General features: G+C 48.5%; 1 protein-coding gene across 1 annotated transcript in view; it reads right to left on the reverse strand.

Moving 5' to 3' along the window:
- Positions 1-22,904, reverse strand: part of PIK3CA (phosphatidylinositol-4,5-bisphosphate 3-kinase catalytic subunit alpha) — a 1,010,697-nt gene that overhangs the window by 307,687 nt on the left and 680,106 nt on the right. Inside the window, exon 16 of the mRNA XM_069618695.1 lies at positions 16,661-16,739. Within this exon, the coding sequence (XP_069474796.1) occupies positions 16,661-16,739 (79 nt within the window). The remainder of the gene's footprint in view (positions 1-16,660; positions 16,740-22,904) is intronic.

Below are 22,904 nucleotides of genomic sequence, written 5' to 3' on the forward strand. Positions count from 1 at the left end.
TGATGGCGGTCCTTCATGGTCCGCTCCGACATATTGCCGCAAAACGCACAGTCCTTCTCCACGTGCGTCTTGTCCTCATGTAAGCAGTAAAGACAAAAGGAGTGTTCGTCCTCCTTAAAGACGTTCTGCAGCTGGCATCCAGGGCAGATCCTGAACAGCTTTCCGGGCGTCGAGCTTCCCTTCTCCTGGGCCATGTCTGGGCCTGAGAAGCTTCTGGAGTCCTCCAAAAGCGTAGCTCGACGAAATCTTCACCCTTGAGGGGCGCAGACGAATCCGACACGGGTCCCCGTTGATCGGATGGAGAGTCGGTGGAGCTTGAGGCTCTTTTGACCGAAAAAATGAAGTTTTTGAGAAAAAAACGTGAAAAAAATAGCACTAACGCTCGAGAGCAATAGCACAAGGATCCCAACACATGAACGTGCGGTAAAAATCTGAAGATGGCTGCCAGAGGCGGTGCTTAGGTAGAGGGCAGTCATTGGCTGTGGTCAGTATGACGCAGAGACCAGTGATTGGTTATTACTACGAAAGACAGATCAGAAACGAAACTGATACTGGTTTTTTCTTTACCGAGGATTCCCAGCCTGACGACGGGGAATATTCATGAGCATGTGAATCCATGCCAGACCCCATGCTGGAGAACAGTATAAATATTCACGTTCAAATTCTCAGAGAGTTCACAGGCTCGGGCCAGTGCTATTATTTCTGCGGCTTGTGCCGAATTGTAGGGATTCTTCTGCTTTCTACAACACTCTCTAGGGTAGTAATTGCATATGCGTCCATTGATGTGCCATCAGGTAATTTAAAACAAGAGCCGTCACAAAATAACTCCCCATCTGGCTCTTTCTGTGGGATGTCGCTCAAGTCAATTCTTCCCTTAGTTTCTTCTTCAGTGATCATTAAACAATCGTGGGGTGGTGATTTGTTGTCACCAATTTCTGCTATGGGCAGTGGCATTAATTCTGCAGGATTCAATGCGCTACACCTCATAATTTGGATGTGGGGTGCAAACAAGATGAGCTCATATCTTGTCAGTCTAGCTGAGGTGAGGTGTTGCGTCTGTGTCCTATTTAATAGAACGTCTATAGCATGTGGCACCATCAGAATTAAAGTGTGCCCCAATACCATTCCTTCCGTTTGTTTCACTGACGCAGCAGCTGCTGCGACGGATCGCAAACATCGTGGTAGTGCGCGCTACAGGGTCCAGCGCGGAAGAATAATAGCCGCACGGCCTATTTCTTCCACCTTGTTCCTGTGTCAAAACCGCCAATGCACATCCTTCACTCTCACTCACAAATAGTCTGAAGATCTTTTTATAGTTGGGAGTGCCTAAAGCTGGCGCAGCACACGATGCGGCTTTCAATTGCTCAAACGCTTTCTGACATTCCTCGTCCCACTGTAAAGGCATCACTGCATCCTTTTTAGTTAACTTTATCATCGGCTTCACAATCAACGCAATCAACGCAAAATTACTGATCCACTGCCGACAAGAAGAGGCCAATAAGACACCTCCTTCTGATTATACTGGAATTTCTTCAAACTAGCCTCGTGACCATGAGTCGCTAGGTGTGTCAATAGTAATATAGTACTTTCTTTGCAGATCTCTTTTGTGTCAGCAGCTAATAACAAGTCATCTACGTACTGCAAGAGTACGCAACCTTCGGGTAATTCTAGCATGTCTAGCTGCTCTTTTAGCGCTCTGCTGTAAATGCTCGGGCCTTCTGAATGCGTGTGAATGTGAATGATCGACCTCCTAGAGTGAACGCGAACAGATATCTACTGCTTTTATCCACTGGAATGCGTTCTTCGAATCAACTACACTAAAGTATTCTGCAGTGGCCGGTATCATTGTCAGTATCGTTGTGACATCTGGGACCAAAGGGAATTGTGGGTCTACCACTTTGCTTAATGCGTGCAGATCAATTATGAAACAATAGGGTACTTCATTGCCTCCTTTCTTGTAAACTGGAAGAATCGGGCTGTTACACGTGCTAGCTGCAATTTCTTCAACCACCCCCAATCTCACCAGGTCAGTAACAATACTTTTTAATCCCTTCTCACCTTCAACAGTAATTTTATACTGGGGAATTCGTGGTAGTGTAACACCTTCTTTCAAAGTTATTTTTGCTGGCTCTATTTTCAAGCGTCCTATATCGTTATCATGCATTGCCCACAGACAGGTTGGTACTTTACTTAGCTCTTCTGGTAACGCTTTTGACATAAATTCCGTCACCGGTGCATCGTGAGGCCGCATCGTGAGGAACACCCCATCTGCCGTACAATGTATGACTGCCCCCAATTTTCTCAACAAATTTAATCCTAGCAAGTTCTCTCCACAATTTTCTGTCAAAAGAAATGGACACTGTTCCATAAATGGTCCTATTGTATTTGGGACAGCTTCGGACATGGGGTTAATTACTGGTGTACCTGCGAACCCTACAGAAACATTCTTTTGCCCCGACAGTGGGATCTCCGGAACCAAGTGGTGGTCTATCGAACACTTCTGTGCCCCTGTATCTACAAGGAAACGGTGCTCCTTATTCCCGACTCTCATTTCTACGTAGGGTCCTCTCTGATTCACGGGAATAGACACCGGTTCCGACCCCTGCCGTGGGCTGTCCTATCGCGAAAATAACACATCGTCCGATGTGTAGTCACTGCTGCTGCTATAATACGTGTTTGGCTGTGTATCAAAAATATTCCCATTTCCCCCTTGGTGTCCTCCACTCTGATCATTTCTCTGTTGGCCCTGCCCGCCCTGATTTTGGTTCAAAACACTTTGGTTCAATGCCTGGTTCTGTTGCGCTTGGTTTTGACCATAGGATTGGTTTTGAGTACCTCCATTGGTATATCCCTGCTGCTGCTGCATGCTATTTCTGCTTGGGCCGTTTGACCCCTGATGTCCTCTATGAGGCCTTCACTGACCAAACCCACCTCTATTCTGTAGGTGCGGGCATTGCGCTCGCCAGTGTCCTTCCTCCTTACAGTACGCACATTCAGTTACTCCCAATGACACCCCGTGCATATTATTCAAATTTCCTCTGCCTTGGGCATTTCCTCTACCTCTATTGTATCCAATGACCTGCTGCAGTAACACTCCTACTATCGTTCGCATCGCTTCTTTTCTCATCTCCAATGGGTACCCATTACATATCTCACTTACTTCCTTTACTGACGTTTTTTGTTCGACATCCATCGCATTGTCTCCCCCACCCATATCACCTATTTGTCCTGGTACCGGCAAATGCTTTGTACCACCTGAAAAAACTCTCGGCCACGATTTTTGCATATACAACCTCGACGCCTCCTTCCTACCTTTCTTAATACACTCACTACTATATTCAGGTGTAGCAAACATTTCAGCATATCTGTCTTCCATTTCATTTTTCAGTTCAATGAGTTTGTGCACATGTTTTCTTACATCCTCATCTCTTTGCTCACTGCGTACTAACTTATTCAAATCTAACAATCGCTGTGGCGGTAAATTCCCAAGTATCTTTTTCCATTCTCCCACCAAAATTTCCCCCATGCATTCCAACACTACCCGTCTCTCGTCGCTTCTTCGGTACCCATACAATGAGGCCAATGCTGCCTCTTGCCGTAATTCAATCTTTCTTTCTTTGCTGATCGCGCTTCGAGTTACCTGTCCAAATCCTGTTCCTTCAGGTCCGCCTCTCGCCTCCACGGCCTCAATTTCGACTTTGGGAGGGGCTGATGGTGCTGAATCTGTCTCTGGAGCGGGAGGTGCAGATGGGACAAGAGACACAGGGCCTTCCTGGGTGCTGGGAAATTGCGTGTCTGCGGTCTGCGCTTGTGGGAGGGCTCGAGCTGTGGGTGGGGCTTGGGTTAATGCTTGCGTGAGGGGAAGTGCTTGGGCTACGGGAGGGGGTATGAGAGCTACTGGTTGGGCCTGCGCAGTCACTACTGGCGTGTTTGGTTTTGATTCTGGTTTTGGGCCTCGACCCGTATTAGTTAACAATTGTTCCATTAATTCGTCTGCTATGTGTAGTTCCCGCTGCGGGTATACTCCTATGTTCATTTGCTCACGTCTCCCTTCCCGTCTTAGACTTGCCGTCCACTCCCCCTCCTCTTCTTCCGCTACCTCAAGCTTCGTTTTGTGCCTACGCGCATGCTTCTCTCTACTCCTAAGTCGGAGCATTGCTTCCCTCCTCCAATCTTTGACAGTCTCAAAAGCTGCGGGTCGCGCTTTTCTCCTAATCAGCACCCTTTCTAGGTTATCTATCCTCGCAATCTCAAAGCTACCATTAATCGGCCACTGATGGTCGGGTTGCTTTCTAGTTTGCCTATGCCAAATTTCACAAAATATTATCGCACCCACACCATATTTTGCATACATGTCATAAGCCGGCGTTCCCCCAGGCGGTGCACTTTGGCCATATTCCAAGGACTGTCTACCGCAGCTGAAAAGCCCTGCTAAAGTGGACAGTACTCCAGGCATGTTTCTTTAACCTTCCCCTTTGGTTAGCTAATCTTTACTTGGACGTTTGAATTTGCAAAATCAACACTCTACCAAAAATCAGGTTTTTATTTGAATCGGGGAATGACTCACCTGATAAAACAAGTCGCATGTCCTAAAGCAACCTCTCCCAACGTCGTGTCTGCGCTTCTCTGGCTTCTGCCTCGTCTCGGGACCCTCGCCTCCTTTGCCTTCTGGCCCGGTACGTCGATCAGGGATCAGATGTGTGCAGATCTGCAGAAGGATTCTCTCCTCACTTCTACAGGGCGCCCCGTACACCTCTTGATCCCGGTTCGATCGTCCCGGCCTCGCCGTTCTTCCGCCTTTACTCTGTTACAACGTATACGATGGGGCAAGTGGGGGAAGGTCCCTTTTCGGGCCCCATCTTGAAAGGGGCCCCTAGGGGTCCCTCATGATATGGAAACAAGGCAATAACCATACACTAAAAGATGCGCCAGACACGAGGTTCAAATTCCCAATGCTAGGGTTTATTGCAAGCAAAAATAGTCCCAATTGGCCAATTCTGGTCTCACACCCGCGACGCGAGTTTCCTAGACCTCGAGGGACGCAAGAGAGCGAATTACGTACATCAGTTACATATATACAAAATGCATATCGTACAAATCAGCTATGTCATGTTTAACACCCTCCTTTATTAAGTTTCTTTGAACTCGGGATGACGATGGACATTTCCAACGGGTATGACAATTATGACACTTTCGATGTCTATTCTAGTAACAATGTGCAATTTAGAAAGTGCGGAGGCATCTTTTAGAACACAGTGGTTCTGTTCTTGGAAGCAATCTGTACACGGGGGAAGAGCCACATTCCATGCTTTGCTATCTATGAGGTACTATTCGTGTCCTGGGAGCTGACACGCTCTAAAGGGTTTTGCGAAGGGGGGCCGTAGGAAGAGCATAATTCAAGCCTTTAGCTGTTTTATTCTAACATATTCTACCATCGTACGAGACTGGCTGGCAGCTGTGAAGTGATTAAATGCCCTGCAGCTCTCCCTCCAGGCTACAGAGAGGGAGCGTGGGCATTCCTTTCTGGGCTACTCACGAGGAGTTTTCAACAAACTCCTCAGTACCGCGACCTTGCCCTATCATATTCAGACAACAATGTTAACAGTTGAGCAGAGTAAGCAGAATCCGCAAGAATTGCAAGATGCAAAGCAGTTTTAAGCAGAAAGCAATGAGCAATGGTTAACAAGCAAAATGTCGATTCTGCTACGTTTAAAATGGCCGCTTGTTGGTCAAGCATAACAGTCTATATTTCTATAATTCGGTGCATAAGACGGTTGGCCTACGGCCATCAAGTTACGTCTGTCATTCAAATGAAGGGTATTCACTTTTCCAGATTGACAGGATAACTAGGTGGCAAAACTCTGTCACAACATTACTGCGCACATTGACCCCTCTGGAGATAAGCCTGGCTGCTTAGCCACACTACCAACCTGTGTAGTTCAGACTTATACCAAAGGTTGGGTCCCTATTGCCAGGAGGACAAGGTTATTGTAGCGCACCCACAGGCTACTGCATACAATCTTGCCTAACACACAGATGCCTTTAAGAGCTATGGAGCAGACAGACTCCATATTACAGGTAGTATACAAAGAATAGAGTTCCAAAAGAGAGAGCCCATAAGAATGAATGAGTGGAAAAGGGCTCCACTCATTCAGGATAGAAAGAAAGTGCCCAGAAGTCCAGCAGAAAGTGCTGGGGGATCTCACTATGAGAGGGGATGAAGCAAAAAATGATAAATCTCCCTAACAGATATAAAAAAATTATAAAAACACAACTCAATATTTGTGGGCTAAAACCCACATTATAACCTTATTAAGAATAGCAATCAGCAGTTCAAGGTGATTCAAACCTGTAACACGTCCAGAATGCAATCAGCTATTCTTGGGGAGTAAAACCAGGTTAGATATACTTTTAGAATACAGTCAGTAAGTCAAGGGTAGTAGACCCTGTCAGTTATGCAATGACACTCAGTTATGAAATCACATAATAAACCAACCTTGTTAGAAGTATACTCCTTGCAACATTACTTTTTAGAATTCGGTCCAGAGCTAGTAAATCAACTTATACTTTATGAAGAGGTCTGAAGCTACTCAATGACGACAAGTATGAATACTTGATAACTATTTTAGAATGCACTAAACAAATCAGGGAACGCAAACCCCTTACGCTTTAAGAAAGACTCAATGTATTATAAGGTAAGTAATTGTCCTATTGGTACATAGCTATCTTTTATCTAATAGCTAGGCATACCCATCATACTTTTAAGAAGTGTATAATACAGTTTCTAAGGTAAGAAAGAACTTTATTAAACTATTTCAGAATAGCACCAATGCAATTCAGGTTAGCACAACCCAGGGATAGAAGTTTAGATGAGCATCAGTTAATCAAGGTAAGACCCATGTACTTTCTAACGGAGCCTCCAGCTACTTAAAAGGTATGTATAAACCCAGAGACTGTTTTCAAAACTGTATAAAACAGACCAGGGAAAGCAAAACCCAATTTTACACTTTAAGAAAGACAAATTGGTAAGCTTTTATTTACACTCATTCAGTTAAGCAATGATAAAACAGTATCAACACTTATTACTTTTAAGAAGTGGAGAAACACCATTCAAAGTTAACTTATACACTTTTGACAGAGCAGAATGCAACTCAAAAGGTAAGCATAACCTTAATGAGACTTTGTAACTTCTTTGATATATATGATATGATATTCACAGGGATACCGTTACCACACTAACTTCTTTAGCAAGTAAGTACTTTTAGATTTGTAATACTTTCAAGGCAGAATCCTTTTCTTAGCCAGTCCTTCCCTAGTCTATTGCATGATTTCTCAGAGGCAGAAGAGGGACACAAGTGGTCTAGGTGCCAGCTTTAGGCAGGCTGGGATGGGGTTCAGTTCCAGGAAACTCAAAGTTCCATAGGAGATCTTTTTTTTAAAAACTTTTATTCATTCAGCTTGGTAACACAGGTACAGGTGAGTAACAATAAGGCATATGAAATCAAGGCAGTTCAATCGGTACAAATACACATAGTTCGTATAAACGAAGCACATAAAGGAAAAAAAGAATCAACATATGCACATGGGGGGACACATAGGAAGTCGGAACATAAACAGATGGAAAAAAAAAATTCAAGGACCGCCTAGGGATGAACTAGGTGAGGGGGCTGGGGATACGGGATCCGAGTCGGAGTCAGTGGGAGACATAAATGAGCGAAACTTCAGCCAGATATCTCTAGGTCTGGAGTGGGCGGGCTGTTGTATCGCCCAGGACTCTTCTGTGTCGGAGGCCCACGTCACTGCCCTGAGCCACTGTGCATGAGTAGGGGTGGTAAGCCTAAGCCAGCAAAGCAGAATTGTGCGCACAGCAAGTAACATACAGAGGCCAGCAAGTTTTCTGGAGTCACGGTGGAGCTCGGGGAAGTCATGAAACAGGCATTTCATTGGGGATAGAGGGATGGGGGATTCAAGGATAGACGACATAGTAGAGCATACTGAGGTCCAGAATTGAGCAAGTCGGGGACAAGACCATATCATGTGGATATAATCAGCATCATCATATCCACACCTAGGGCACCTAGGGGAGGAGTCGCCCGAGATGTGATGTAGCCTGATCGGGGTGTAGTGGTACCTGTGAAGCACCTTAAATTGAATTAATTTGAATCGGGAGTTGAAGGAGACAGCCTGGATGCGTGAACACATATGGGCCCAGCGCTCATCGGTCACCTCGAGGCCGAGATCAGTCTCCCATGAGCGCCGTAGTTTGGGGAATGTAGGGGGCGATCTGGTTTGAAGCAGAGTGTATAGTCTCGAGATTTTGCCCCTCAAAGGGATGGGTGAGGTTAGTTCGGTGATTGCCGGTTCATCGGGAGGCAGTGCTGGGAAGCATGTGTACTTGTGCTTGAGTACTCTACGAATATTGAAGCCAAACGGAGGGTCTCCGTCTGAGGGAAGCCGGGAGGTCAGGCCACTCAATGAAGTTACCCTGTTTGAATATGTCACGCAGCAATTCATAACCCGCCTCGGCCCAAGAACGAACTACAGAGGGTGGGACTCATGGGACTTCCGGGAGGAAATTCCAGATTGGGAGGTTACCGTGAAAGGGATGGGTGGTGCCCAGTATTTGCCAAGATTTGGACAAGGCCAGGGATGTGCATGCCGCTGGGTCCAGTGAGTCTGATATCACTGGCATAGGTGTGATCACAAGAGATCGAATGTCACGGTCACTGATTGATAGTCTCTCTAGCCTGACGTGGGGAGGGGGGTCCAGAGTATTGAACCAGTGTGCAGTATGTTGGAGTTGTGCCGCCAGCCAGTACCTAAGGAAGTCTGGTGCCCCAAAGCCGCCAGCTTCCATGGGGGCGGAGAGGGTCTTGAGATTAAGGCGGACTGCGCCCGAGTGCCAGAGGAAGGTGTTTAGGGTGCGTGTCAGCACCTGAAAAAAGTCAGTTCCAGGCCATTGCGGAATATTGGCAAATCTATACAGTAGTTGGGCAAGTACCACCATCTTCAGTACCCCTATGCTGCCCGCCAGTGAGATCGGAAGTTTGTTCCAGCCCTGTATTTTTATTGTAAGATTTGCAAGGTATGACTGATAGTTTTCCTCCAGGACCCGTTCGGTGTGCCTGGATACCACTACGCCTAAATAAGTGAATTTAGATTGGGCCCATGCGAATCCCATGGTATCGGGAGGTGGGAGTGTACTGGGAGTGAGCGGAAAGAGGGTTGATTTGGAACAGTTCACCGTGAGACCAGAGATACGTCCAAATAGAGCAATATCCTCCAGTATTGGGGCCAGGTTAACTTCAGGGGAACGAATATAAAGGAGAGCATCGTCAGCATATAGAGAGACTATATCTGAGGAGCCAGCTGTGCGCAGACCCCTATGCGAATGGTTCTGGCGAAGCATGTCAGCAAACGGCTCCATTGCCACCGTGAAGATTAGGGGTGAGAAGGGACAACCCTGTCTAGTGCCCCTGGCAATGTGAAAAAGGGGAGAACAACGGCCCTCGGTACGGACTCTGGCCACGGGGTTGGAGTACAGTAGCCTGACCCAGGAGACAAAGGTGGGGCCAAATTTGCATTTGTCAAGTACCCGCCAGAGATAGCTCCACGAGACCGAATCAAAGGCCTTTTGCATATCAAGAGTCGCGGCCACTGCATGTACACCTGGGCTTACTCTACTTATAATGTTGAAAAGGCGTCTCAAATTCAAGGAGGTGGAGCGGCTCAGGATGAATCCCGACTGGTCCGGATGAATGATATGTGGCATGAAGGGGATAAGACGTAGAGCGAGTGACTTGGCATAAATCTTGACATCACAGTTGATCAATGAAAGCGGACGGTAAGAGCCGCATTGAGTGGAGGATTTATTAGGTTTTAGCAGGACTGTAATGGTGGCTTCGCGGAGTGAGGGGGGGGGGGGGAACTGACCTGCCTCCACCGACTCCTCCCAGAGTACTACCAGACGAGGGAGTAGGAGTGATTTGAAGTGTTTATAAAACTCGATTGGTATACCATCCGAGCCTGGGGATTTGCCCGAAGATAGGGAGTCTATGGCCTCCGAGAACTCCTCAAGGGTGAGTGGGTTCTCAAGGGACCCGATGGTATCGGGAGAGAGGGCCGAGAGGGGGAGTTTATCAAGATAAGCATCTATTTCTGCCGTAGTGGCGTTGTCTGAGTGTGCATATAGGGATTGATAAAAGGAAAGGAATTCGGTATTGACATCTCCAGGGGAGGTGGCCAGGGACCCGTCAGGTCTCTCAATTCCGGGAATAGGTGGGGCACCGAACTCACGGCGGAGAAGTCTGGCTAGGAGACGGCTAGGACGTTCACCCTCACCATATCTCCTTGCCCGACCGGGGTTATCAAGAAACCTCAGCTCGCGGTCTGCAAGCGAGCGAAAGGTGTCCAATTCCGTGCCAATTAACGCAAGGATTTCCGGGGTTGGGTCTAGAGCGTACTGGGCCTCCAGCGCAGATAATGTGGCCTCGCTTCCGGCGATTTCCCTACGGATAGTTTTGAGGATACCATTTTCCTTGGAAAGGGCAATGCCTCTGATATAGACCTTAAAGGACTCCCATAGGATGGCCTGTTAAGACACGGTGTTGGTGTTGATCTCGAAGAACTCCTCGATCGCCGACCCCATCTCCGAGCTAAAGACCGGATCAAGGAGAGAAAGTGGTTTCATTCTCCAGTGTCTGGTTTGGTCCCGGTCAAGACCCCAACATAGGGTGACAGTCACTGGGGAGTGATCCGATAGAGTCCTAGGAAGGATTGCCATACCAGACACGGTCAGATCGTCGGATAACAACCATCTATCAATCCGGGAAAAGGAGTCGTGAACCGAGGAATAAAAGGAATAAGAGCGGGAGTTGGGGTAGAGGAACCTCCAAGCGTCAAACAGGGTTAAGCGAGGAAGGGAGGAAAGTGTGGTGTATGCAGCTCTGGAGAGTTGACGGGGTCTGGAGCCAGATCTATCAAGATCCACGTCGAATATCGTATTGAAATCGCCTCCCCAGAGAATCGGTATCAGAGGGAACCCATCCAGGAGAGTTATAAGATGTGTGTAAAAGTCGGGGTCGTCAATATTGGGACCATATATATTTAGCAGGATAACTTCCCTTTTTTGTAGGGTGCCATGGAGAAGCACGTACCTGCCCAGGGGGTCAATTATCGTAGCAGTGGGGACAAATCTAAGGCTCCTGTGGATAAGGGTCATGACCCCGTGGCTCTGGGTAGAGTAGGTGGTGAAATACCTTTGTGGGCCCCATGTTTTAGCGAATTTGTCACAATACTCTGTGCATGCATGCGTCTCCTGAAGGAACAGGATTTTAGCCCCGTGACGCTCGGCCTTAAGTTGTAATAGCCTCATTTTTTTGTAATTACCCAGCCCCCGTACGTTCCAGCTCATAAATGTCAAGGTTTTCTCGCTCAACCCTCCAGGGGCAGCCATCAAGGAATACGGGTGGATGGAAATGTGCCCCCCCATGGTCGGCGCCCAGTGCGGGCAGATCTGTATTGCCGACAGGACCGTAGTGCTTCGGACTCAACCTTCTCTGCGAATACCAAGCTTTTTTTGACATATAACCCCATTCCCCCCTCCTCCTCCCACATCCCTCCCCCAAACAGAGGGATGATCACCCTATAGCCAAACAACCAAAAACAGAACATTGGCATCAACGCCTGGGGGGCCTGCGAGGTGGCCTGGCGGCGATGCTCCGAACCATGAGGCAATATTAGGATAACCATAATGCCCGATACTAATATCAATTCCCGCCCAAGGGAGGTCCCGTGGGTGAAGGGGCAGGCATGGTAAACATATAATGAACCAATTTAACGGGGTTAACCCGGTCACGTAGCATTAGGACAATGAGCAGGGAGCAATAACAATAGTGAAAAACATCAAAGATAACATTATTTGTCACAGGTGCGAACAGGTGGTCTCATGGGAACCACATTAGGTAATGTCAGAATGCCAGAGGGACAGGTAAGTACTGAGGTAGGATATAAGGGCATCCGTTGAACAATGTCTTAAGCTGTGGTGAGCCAGTAGTGGCGTCTGCTGTAAGAGCATTTCAGCCGGGAAAGCGTTAATCTATGAACCTGGAGGCCTCCTCGGGCAACGTGAAGAAGTAAACGCGGTTTGCATGTTCAATGCGCAGTTTAGCGGGGTATAACATGGAATATTTCACCTGGAGGTCGCGTAGTCTCCTCTTCACCGCCAGGAAGGTCTTGCGTTCCCGCTGAACAGCCACCGAAAAGTCCGGATATAGATGGATCCTGGCCGCGCCTAAGAGAAGGTCCCCCTTGGCCCTCGCCGCCCTGAGGAGGGCATCACGGTCCCGAAAGTTTAAGACCCTGGCTATGATCGGGCGTGGGGGTGCACCAGGTTTGGGTTTCGCCGTGAGTGAACGGTGGGCTCTCTCGATCGCAAACTGCGGGGAGAGTTTTGGGGAGTCAAGGAGCTGGAGCAACATACCGTCCACATAGTCCTCCATGGGTTCCTGTATACCGTCTTCTGGCACCCCAACAATGCGAAGGTTGTTGCGCCTCGAGCGAGATTCAAGGTCCTCGCTCTTCTTCTCCACCTCGGTGACACGGTTGGATAGTATGGGGACCTAGGCCGTCTTCGGCGGTGCTCACACGCTCCTCAATCTCGGTCACACGACCATCAGTTCTCTCCATAAGCGCTTTAATGGAGGATATCGTGCCATTCATATCCTCCAGCTTGCTATGAATTGTGGTGAACCCCTCACAAATAAATTCCATCATCTTCTGGGAATCGGATGGTTCCGGCGCGGGTGAGGAGGAAGAGTCCTGAGTAGATGCCTCCGCCCCAGGGCCCACCGAGGGTTTAGTGAAAATATTGATGGAGGATTGCTTCTTGCCGGTTCGTGTCGACATGTCGCCGGAGGGGGGATAAACTTAAGCCCCGGAGACCAAACAGGAGAGTGGGTATGGTGGCCAGAGCAGGTTCCAGGATCGAGCAGGCAGCGTATGAGCGGAGGCCGAGCCGAGCGCCAGGACGGGAGAGATATGGCGTCTCCGACGGAGGCACGCCGGGGTAGTCAAACCGTGCAGGAGCAAGCAAACCGGAGGAGGGCCCAGGAAGTTTTTCAAGGAATTCCGCAGGGGGTCCGGATCTAAGAAACAATGGGCAGTCGGAGAGATACAAGGAGCCGGTGTTGCAGGTGTTGAAGTAGTGTAGGGGAGCAACCCTGTATGAGGCAGTTGGACGGGTGGCGCTCGGTGCAGGTCGTTGGAAGCAAGTGGAGGGGGCCTGGGCCCTGGACCAGTCACAGTAGTAGGCCCAACAGCTGGGTGGATCGGTTGTCTCCGTGACCGTAACGGAGGTGGTCAGACCGACTGCCAACCCCAGATGGCTGAAGGAGGGAAGGGGAAGCAAGCTTCCAAAATCCGGGAGGGCAGGGTCCGCTGCTGTGTAGTGGGCGCGGAGGATATCGGGCCAGGGCCACTCACCATCCGGGGTAGGATCGATGCACACTCGGGTCTCGGACAGCACACCGCCCAGGACGGGGCAGCGGAGCGGGTCGCTCTGGATTCCAGTGTGGAGAGGAGGAAGAGGCCGCTGTGCAGTACGGGCCCAGCTGGAGCGAGCCGCGCAAGGCGAGTGGGGCGCCCCTCCCCCACACAGTAGGCTGCAGGCCGCGGAGCTCGGGCGGGAACTCCTGGAGCCGAGCACGGAGGCCAGAGGGCAACCGCCTCCGCTCTTCCCGCGGCGGGCTGTAACTCCGCAGCAGAGGCGGCTGGGCGAGCGAAACTCGCGTGGTAGACTCCCAGTCCGGTCAGTGGCCCACGCCGGGGGTCGGCTATACACTGTATCGGGGCAAACAGGAGATTTTACAAATAGAGAGTGCCACACGGGTCGGAGCAGTGAATCAGGCGGCCATCTTCGTTGAGCGCAACAGCGCCCCCTCATAGGAGATCTTCTTAAACTAATATGATTTCACTTTCAGAGTTAAAGTGCTCAGGGACTTCACAGAAAGATCCCTAAATATATTCCAGCAATAGGCCTGGTCAAGTGGTATGGGCAAAACTCCCAACTACACAAATCACCACTCAGCTTCACGGAATGCAAACCAGACTTAAGGTAAGCATTACCCAAGCCCAAACAGAACCTTAGGAGAAAAGAAAAGCTTTTGAGTGGTTGACTTCAGGATGCAGCAGCAGAGGACCCGGTGCCTGGATTCTTGGTCTGGAGATGAAAGAACTTGACACTGGATGGGAACTTGCAGCAGCAGTCATAAGAGGGTTCTACGTTATTTAATCGCGGGACTTTTCATTGCGGGGTTTTTTACCGTGAATTTTGTTACCCCCCAAACCCCCCGTTCACTTTTTTTTATTCCCTTACACAAATTTTTGTAATTTTTTACCCCCCCCCCAAAAATAAATTCGCAGTAAAAAACCCTGCGATGAAAAGTGCCGCGATCAAAGGACCGGTATACCCATAAGAGGAGGCTTCCAGCAAAGGTTTCTTCACGGATTCTCACCACTCTGTGGATCTTGCACCTTTTTACAGCAGCCAGATGAATAACGAATATCGCTGGTCGGATTCTCTTCACTCTCTCGGTCTTGCAATCTGGTGAGTGACTTTAGAGATTTGAATCGTGTCTCTGGAGAACCAGGAAGAGGCCACCAAAGTTTGGATAGATTCAAAATATGGAAGACCATGAACTGCACAATGGCTCGAGGTCCCAGGGTATTGGGGTACAGCACGCCCTGGGATGGCTCAAAATACAGGTCTTCTTGAGGCTAGTGAATCTCACCAGCCTCTGGGTAGGAGGAGTCACATTCAGGAGCCCCCAGGTCGATTGGAAGGGAAGTTTACAGCAGGCTCTGGTTACACAGTAGGCTCTAAGGGCGATGGAAATCGCTACAGCAGTCTTTTCTTCATCACCTCTTCGGTTTCAGCTCCCTCAGTCGACTTGTCAGCAGCTTCCCCCAGCACTCCACATAATGTGGGGTGTGCTGGCTCACTATATAAAATGTGAAAGGGGATGAAAATCCCTCTTTACCACTTCGGAACAGTAGTTCACCCAAGTACATTAAAGAGAAATTAACATGGAAGCCCAAAAGGGCAACCCAGCCTAAGCTGAAACGTTATAGGAAACTATCACTTCAAACACATACTTTGGAGAGACATAAAAAGATCACCCATAAAAAAAGAAAGTCTAGGTGAGCGGGGAAAACGATTTCTTTTCACCCAAGGACAAGGCAATATAGTTGCCAAGTCCAAGCAAAAGGTGCTGGGATTGACACAGGTCAGGAAGATGTATCACAAATATGAAAATCTTACCCAACAGTGAGTAGAAGCATTAGTAGTAGGTATAATAGTAGAGGAAGAGTAGAAGGAGTGACAGGCAGTGGAGAACAGGAGTAGCTAGTGCTAAGAGTAGATAGATGGAGCATCTATAACAAGAAGAATAGCAAGAGGAAAGGAAGTAGATTGGGAGAAAGCGCACAACAAAGGTAACGGGAAGTAGTTCAGAAGTAAGAAGAGAAGTCAGATCAAAGGTTGGAGGTGGAAAGGCAGAGTGAGAGATTGGTGGAACAGTGATACAGTGGGAGGAGAGTATCTTGGGACACAGTTCAGGGAAGGGTCAAGCAAGACTGTATGCAAAAGGAGCACGTGGACCTGGATGGAAAGAGGCACTATCCCATAACACCCTAGAACACTAAGCAGGGCTAGGAAAGAGTTGGAAGACCACTAGGAAGTCAGGTAGCCCACGCCTTAGGGAAGACACACTTATTCTTAAAAAGAGCAAGAGACAGTAGGGGTCACCTAGTGCTAGCGCTACTAACCATCCGTTACAGATGCCTGAGGTAGCTTGAGAGAGGGATAGCCTTAGCGACAACTTTACTAAAGACCTGGTAGACCATGCAAGACACTAGCATCTACAGCCCTCTTATCTGTTGTATAGTTCTAGTAAAGACTTGCAGACTTACTACTCTATAGGGAATACATGTACTACAGTACCAGCCTTCTCTGCTCTCCTGAATGAAGGCTTATTACTCTGCTACAGCCAACCAGAAGGAAGTTTTAACCTCTATGTTGCTATTACGGTAGATTATTTCACACTGGATGGTGGAGAAACCTCCCTAACGAGAACAGATTACTGACTGCCCTCTTATGACTAGAGAGCACAATGTCTGAAAGGCAAAGCCATGGCTACAAAAAATATAAAACTGCATCTGACAAAGACAAGGAGGAACCAAGAAGAAAGCCAAAAAAGGTACATATAAATCAAGCCATGAGATCTAGATATTTAATATGCCAAACTGCCCCAAAAATCGGATGACATGCATATAAAATCAGTAGTTAGTGTTCCACAGTCATCTGACGATGCGTTTCATGTATCCCCATTGACAGAAAAAGGATCCAAATGTTACGAGTCCTAAGAATACCACATAAAAACTGGATTGTATTATATTAGCAGCAATCTTAATATGCACTCGTCATAATTCTCCAAACATATTACACATTTCTCTTTCACTTATGTGCCAAAATAACAAAGATAGATGAAGACGATAAGCCTTTTATTTTTGGCATGTGCATTAGCAATAAAAGCATGCCAACTTTAATGGTAACTAAATTATACCAAAATTAACAAAATAGGTTTCCCCTTTTGTTACTCACCGAAGGTCAAGACCCTGATTTTGCCAAATGTTTTCCATTATTCGAATGATCTGAAGTGTCAGCATATCCTGCCGTAAATCTGAAACATTCAAGCAATTAACGAAACATAAAAACAAAAATAAAATCCAATCACAACTGTTTCACTATAAAAAACTGCTGTTAACGTTATGGTCTAAAGGGGAATACATTTGCCGCCATCAAAACACTAGCATTTTAATGTCTGTATAGAGTAGAATATCACTTGAAAATAGAATTTCCCAGAAATGTCTGTATACGTTTATTGCAAGTTAACAATATTTAGGATACAAATCAGTGACCTGTTTTGTGCACCGGGTTCTTTTTTCAAAGCTTAGATGCTTCTATTTATGGGTATACATGTGAGAAGTCTTCCTCACATGATACCATTTGTGGAATTTATTGGTGAATGTTTCCAAGACTACTACTGTTAGGAGGATTTTTCAAGTAACTATCTGGGATAAGATCTGGAAAAACCAACCTAGTGTTCGCATTGACCAAGCAGCCAGGCTGAACTAAGGAGGAAGGGGCCAGTGTTATGTAGTACACCAACACTTAGTAGAACTAAAAGAAAATACCCACATAGTAAGTTCTAAAAAGACACATTTATGACAACACTGCACTAAGGCATACTCAAGTAAGGTAATCTACTATGAGTAACACTACTTTAGACTCACAAGCAGTAATTCACACAATAAATGCATTCACTAAAGTAGGGAGAACACGTGTTAGGGGATTTTTCCTTAAGTCCCACTTGGAGGTAAGCCTTTAGTAAGCTAGCCCAGTGGTTTGTAGAACCCCAACTCTTAGTATCAGTCTGTACTACTCAATGACCTTGGTAGAGTGGCAGAGCAGTCAGGCTCATTTTAAGAGGAAGGTGTGAGCTGTAGGTAAGTACACAGAACCCAGTCAGTAATGCACATCAAAGAAACACTGTTAAATACTTAGTACAATAAACCAACACACATATGCATACTTTCAAATGGTCACTTCTTAGTTGGTAGTTGCTGAATGTATACAATTGTTATAGGAGTTTGACAGTTCTATCAGTAATACCGCGCACCCACAAAGTAATACAGTAATTGTATTTATTGATTGATTAATATGCGCTTATGCACAAGTGTTTCAAAGCGTAATATGCATGGCAGGGGAACACACAGGGAAGACAAGACAACAATCTTACTAGGCATGGTACATTCAGATCATGCAGGTGAACAGAAGAGGAAGTGCGGGGGGGACATTGGGGGCGGTAGGGACAAGTGTACCCAGTCCCGTCAGAACATGGGTTAAGTGCAGGGAGATACCACCCTCATGGGTCGTAACCAAAGTGCAGTAGTGCTGCGGCAAGTGTAGGCGAGGCTCTGAAGACGTTTGAGGCTCTGAAGGTACACCAGGCAGCCAGTCACCAAAACTGAGCAGAAGAAGAGGAGAGCGCGAGAGACAGAGAGGTGGTTAGCTGAAGGAGGAGGTGGCAAAGAGGAAAGTTTAGAGGAGTTTCTGGGATTTAAGAAGATCTGGCTCAAAACGGACAGACGCAGGGAGGCTGTTCCAGAGGGAGGCACCTGCATAGGATAAAGATCTCCCCCCAAGTTTCTGCTTGGAGAAGCGGCTCACTCGCAGAATGTTGGGAGGAAGACAAGCGCAGGGCTCAGGAAGGAGAGTGTTGCAGATAGAGTGGGCCCAGGCCCCAGAAAGCCTTGTGGACAATGCAAAGGGTCTTGAACTTAATCCTAGCAGACACAGGGAGCCAGTGACGGGATTTTGGCGTCGGAGCGATTTCAGTCCCTGGGCTTGAGGCCAGGAATAAGCCGTGCGGTTCTGTTCTGGATTAGCTGAAGAGGACTGAGGATAGAAGAGGGCAGGTTGAGAAAGAGGTTTTTGCAGTAGTCCAGCTTAGAGAAGACCAGGGCTCTGGAGACAGTGAGCCTCTGGGGGGGTGGGGGGAGGAGGTGAGAAAAGGTAGAATACCTTTGAGAAGGTGCAGCTGGTAGTGGGACTTTTTAGAGATGTCCGTGAGGTGAGACAAGAAGGAGAGAGTGGAGTCGAAGATGACCCCCACATTTTTTGCCTTGTTGGTAGGTTGAGGCTCAGGGCCAAGGGAAGAGAGAGAGAGAGAGAGAGAGAGAGAGAGAGAGAGAGAGAGAGAGAGAGAGAGAGAAGAGAGAGAGAAGAGAGAGAGAGAGAGAGAGAGAAAGAGAGAGAGAGAGAGAGAGAGAGAGAGAGAGAGAGAGAGAGAGAAGAGAGAGAGAAGAGAGAAGAGGAGAGAGAGAGAGAGAGAGAGAGAGAGAGAGAGAGAGAGAGAGAGAGAGAGAGAGAGAGAGAGAGAGAGAGAGAGAGAGAGAGAGAGAGAGAGAGAGAGAGAGAGAGAGAAAAGGCGGGAGCAATGTGTCCCGATGAGGCCCATCTCCGTCTTACTGGCATCGAGGCAGAGGTCGTTTGCAGCACACCACGACTGAATTGTGGCCAGACAGTAAGGTATGAGTGAGGAAGAGGATGAGGCAGAGGGTAGCCTGAAGGAGAGTTGCGTGTCATCCGCATAACACTGAAAGTTAGAGGTGAAGGTGGCTATCATACGAGCCGGGGGTGGGGAGCCATGTAGCGTCATACCGGGAGGATAGCTCAGTGGCAAGGTGCTCACCTTGAAAGCAAGACGACACGGAGCAACACAGGTTTGATTCCCGGGTCCACGCTTAGATACCTCTGGGTATTAATTAAGCGCGTTTTAAATCACCCATCATATCATAGCACATATCATTGAAAAACAAGGGGGATATCTTAGATCCCTGGGGTATGCCGCAAGTAGAGAGAGTGATATCGAGAGGAAAGACCCCAGTTCCACCTGGGATGGGCGGTTGGAGAGAAAGGTGGTTAGCCATGCCAGGGCCTGATCAGTGATGTCCAGGGTATCACAGAGACGTGCGATCAGGGTGTTGTGGTTCACTGTATCAAAGGCACAGGAGAGGTCGAGTAGAATGAGGACATAGGGAGAATTAGAATCAAGATTTGAGAGCAGTTCTTCGTAGGTGTTCTGGAGAGCAGTTTCCGTGCCTCTGGATGCTCTAAAACCAGACTGGTGGTCGTGGAAGCAGCCAACAGAATCAGTGTAGGGGGTAAACTGGGAAATAGGCAACTTCTCCAGGAGTTTGCCCGGGAAAGGAGTGATCGAGATGGGGCGATAGTTTGCCAGAATGGAAGGGTTGGCAGAAGGTTTATTGAGGAGAGGGTGCACAAGGGAGTGCTTAAGAGCAGAGGGGAAAACTCCAGTAGTGAAGGAGAGGTTGCAGAAGTCGGCCAAGGATGGGGCGAGAGAGTCAATGGTGTCCTTGATGGTTTTGGAGGGACATGGGTCCACCTGTTTGGAGGAGGCTTTCATAGACAAGAATTGTCTCGTGACCTCCTTAGGTGTGACAGGGGAAAAGAGAAGAGAGAAGGCAGCGAGGGGTGGAGGTGGCCAAAGGGTGGTGCAAGAGATGGTGGTGCAAGAGGTAGTGAGGAAGAGAGAGGATAGGATGTCCTGAGTTTTTGAGGTGAAGTGTGCAGCCGGGGCAGAGCAAAGGGCCTGGGTGGGTGCAATGGTGGAGAAGGCTACGGTAGGGTTGTGTAGTTCTTTGCAGACTTTGAAAAGTTTGGCTGTGTTAGTGGATGCCGCAGAGATGCAGGCCTGAATAAAGACTTTTCTTGGAGCAGATGCAGAGTCTATACTGGTTTTGGAGGAGGCGGCAGGCCAGCTGCCCTGCACCTGCGTTTAAGGGAAGCCAGTTTGGAGTTGTACCAAGAGTTGCACTTTTTGGTAGGCTTCAGTCGTACCCTCATGACAGAGGCAAGAATATCAAGAGTGTTGGAAACTGAGAGGTTAAAGTTGGAGAGGGCTGAGTCAGCCGCCGGAATGGAAGGAGCAAAGTAGGTGGAGGCAAAGGCAGCTACTGAAACTCTTCATGGATCGGATGACCTTGCAGGCGGGAGGCAGTGCCAGGCTTACCGATGCAGGAGAAGAAGAGAGCTTCAAGTGAGAAGAGAGAAGAGAGGAGAGAGTGATCAGTCCAGGAGAGAGAAGTAGTGAGAGGGATAGACAGAGGATTGTCAGTTGAAATGAGAGCAACCAAGGTGTGGCCGGCGCTGTGCGTTGGGCCAGAGGGTAAGATGGAAAGAGAGAGTCAGTCGCAAAGGTTGCAGAAAGGTCTTAGGGAATCAGGTGATTTGAGATGGATGCTGAGATTACCCAGTAGGAGGAGTTGAGAAGAGGAGGAAAGGAGAGGGGAGGGGAGGCCAGGTCTGCCCATTCCGAAAGGAAGAGGGAGGGCTGACCAGGTGGCCGATAGAAGGTGGCCAGCAGGAGTGAAGAGCTAGGAGAGAGGGAGAGCCTGCAGACCTGGGCTGTTTGGTCTAGGAAGAGAGAGTATCTTAAAGCATTCTGGGAGAAGTGTGTCAAAACTCGTGACAGAGCTATCCTTGAACCAGGTTTCAGGGAGGGCAAGAAGATCAAAATCCAGGAGTTCAAGGAGGATGCAGATGTCAGAGGAGTGTTTGACAGCTGAGCGAGTGTTGAGCGTGGCAAAGTGGAGCAGACTGCCATCTGTGAAAGACTTACTGGGGGGCAGCAGGGGACAGTGCCCCCCCCCCCCCACATAAGTGTCGAGAGTGCCTGAGGGACAGATGTAGAAGGGGGCAGAGGAGCCAAGGCCACCAAGGGAGCCGGGACCATAATGGTTGAGAAGGGAGCCAGTGCGGGAGGGGCTGCAGGGTGCAAGGGAGCCCCAGATGAACAAGTTACTCTCTTACCTGGTAACGTTCTTTCGATGGGATGGTCCGACGACGTATTCCATATCTATGCCAATAATCACCACAGCTGTGCTGCTTCAGAAAATTTTCGGCATCTGCATCCTGCTTCGACGACGTCGATAAGCTGTCCTCGAGGGCCTCCGTCGAGCCGACGTCACCGGATGTTATAAGTAGGACGCACGACGCCCGTAGCCTCAGTTGTAGTTTCCCCCCCCCCAGAACTTGTGGCACCAAACTACTGCCAGTATGACCACAGAAAGCTTTGCAGAAACATAAGATGCAATCGCATAAGAAATTCTGTAGCGGGGCAGGTAGTGAACGAGCGATATGGAATACGTCGGAGGACCATCCCATCGAAAGAACATTACCAGGTAAGAGAGTAACTTGTTTTTCGAGGGGAGTGGGTCCTCCAACGTATTCCATATCTATGACAGACTCCCAAAGCAGTACTAACGCATGGAGGAGAGAAAATAATTTAGAATATAGAAATTTAGAATGTCCAATCAAATTGCAGAGTAAAGGACCGCCTTGCCAAAGGCCAGATCCTGCCCATGGATGGAATCTAGGGAGTAGTGTCGTACAAAAGTATGGACCGAAGCCCAAGTGGCTGCTTCACAGATGTTTCGAAAAGGAACGCCCCTCTGCAGGGCAGTAGAGGCAGCCATACCTCTAGTAGAAATGGCCCGTAAGCTAACCAGAGGGTCCTTACCCGCCAAGCGGTGACATTCAGAAATTGCCAAGATAATCCATCTAGACAAAGGGCCTCATCACGAGTTTGGCGGTAACCCCTAAATCCGGCGGTAGCGCTATTACTGCCGGATTTAAGGGTCCGCCAAATCAGGGCTTTGGCGGATTTCACCCCAGCTCTGAGCTGGGGGGAAATCTGCTGAAAATTCGCGCTCATACCGCCGGCGGGAAATCCGCCGGCGGTATGAGCGCGAAAATTCCCCATTGAGCCCAATGGGGCATTCCCGAATGGGCTCAGTGGGGAATGGGGAATTCCATTACCGCCAAACCCGTGATCCGGCGCTAATAGCGCCAAGGGGGTTTGGCGGTAGGGCAGATAGCGGCAGCGCTATTAGCGCCGGCGTTACCGCCCAACTCGTGATGAGGCCCAAAATCTGCTTAGTAACAGCTTGTCCCAAACGCTTTCCAGCGTAACCTATAAATAGCCGATCGTCCACTCTGACCCGGGACATGCGTGAAATGTAGAAACTTAAAGCTCTCCTAGAATCTAACCTATGGAGCCTCTCCTCTTCCTTACCAGGATGCGGAGGAGGATAAAATGCCGGAAGAATGACCTTCTGGTTTAAATGAAATTCCGAGACAACTTTCGAAGAAAGGAAGGGCGAACTCTAAGGACAACCCTGTCCTTATGAAACACAGTGAAGGGTGGCTTAACTGAAAGTGCCTGCAACTCACTCACTCTGCGAGCGGTAGTGACCGCAAC

The sequence above is a fragment of the Ambystoma mexicanum genome, chromosome 10, assembly GCF_040938575.1.
Source record: "Ambystoma mexicanum isolate Mex_15411 chromosome 10, UKY_AmexF1_1, whole genome shotgun sequence".
Taxonomy (NCBI): domain Eukaryota; kingdom Metazoa; phylum Chordata; class Amphibia; order Caudata; family Ambystomatidae; genus Ambystoma; species Ambystoma mexicanum.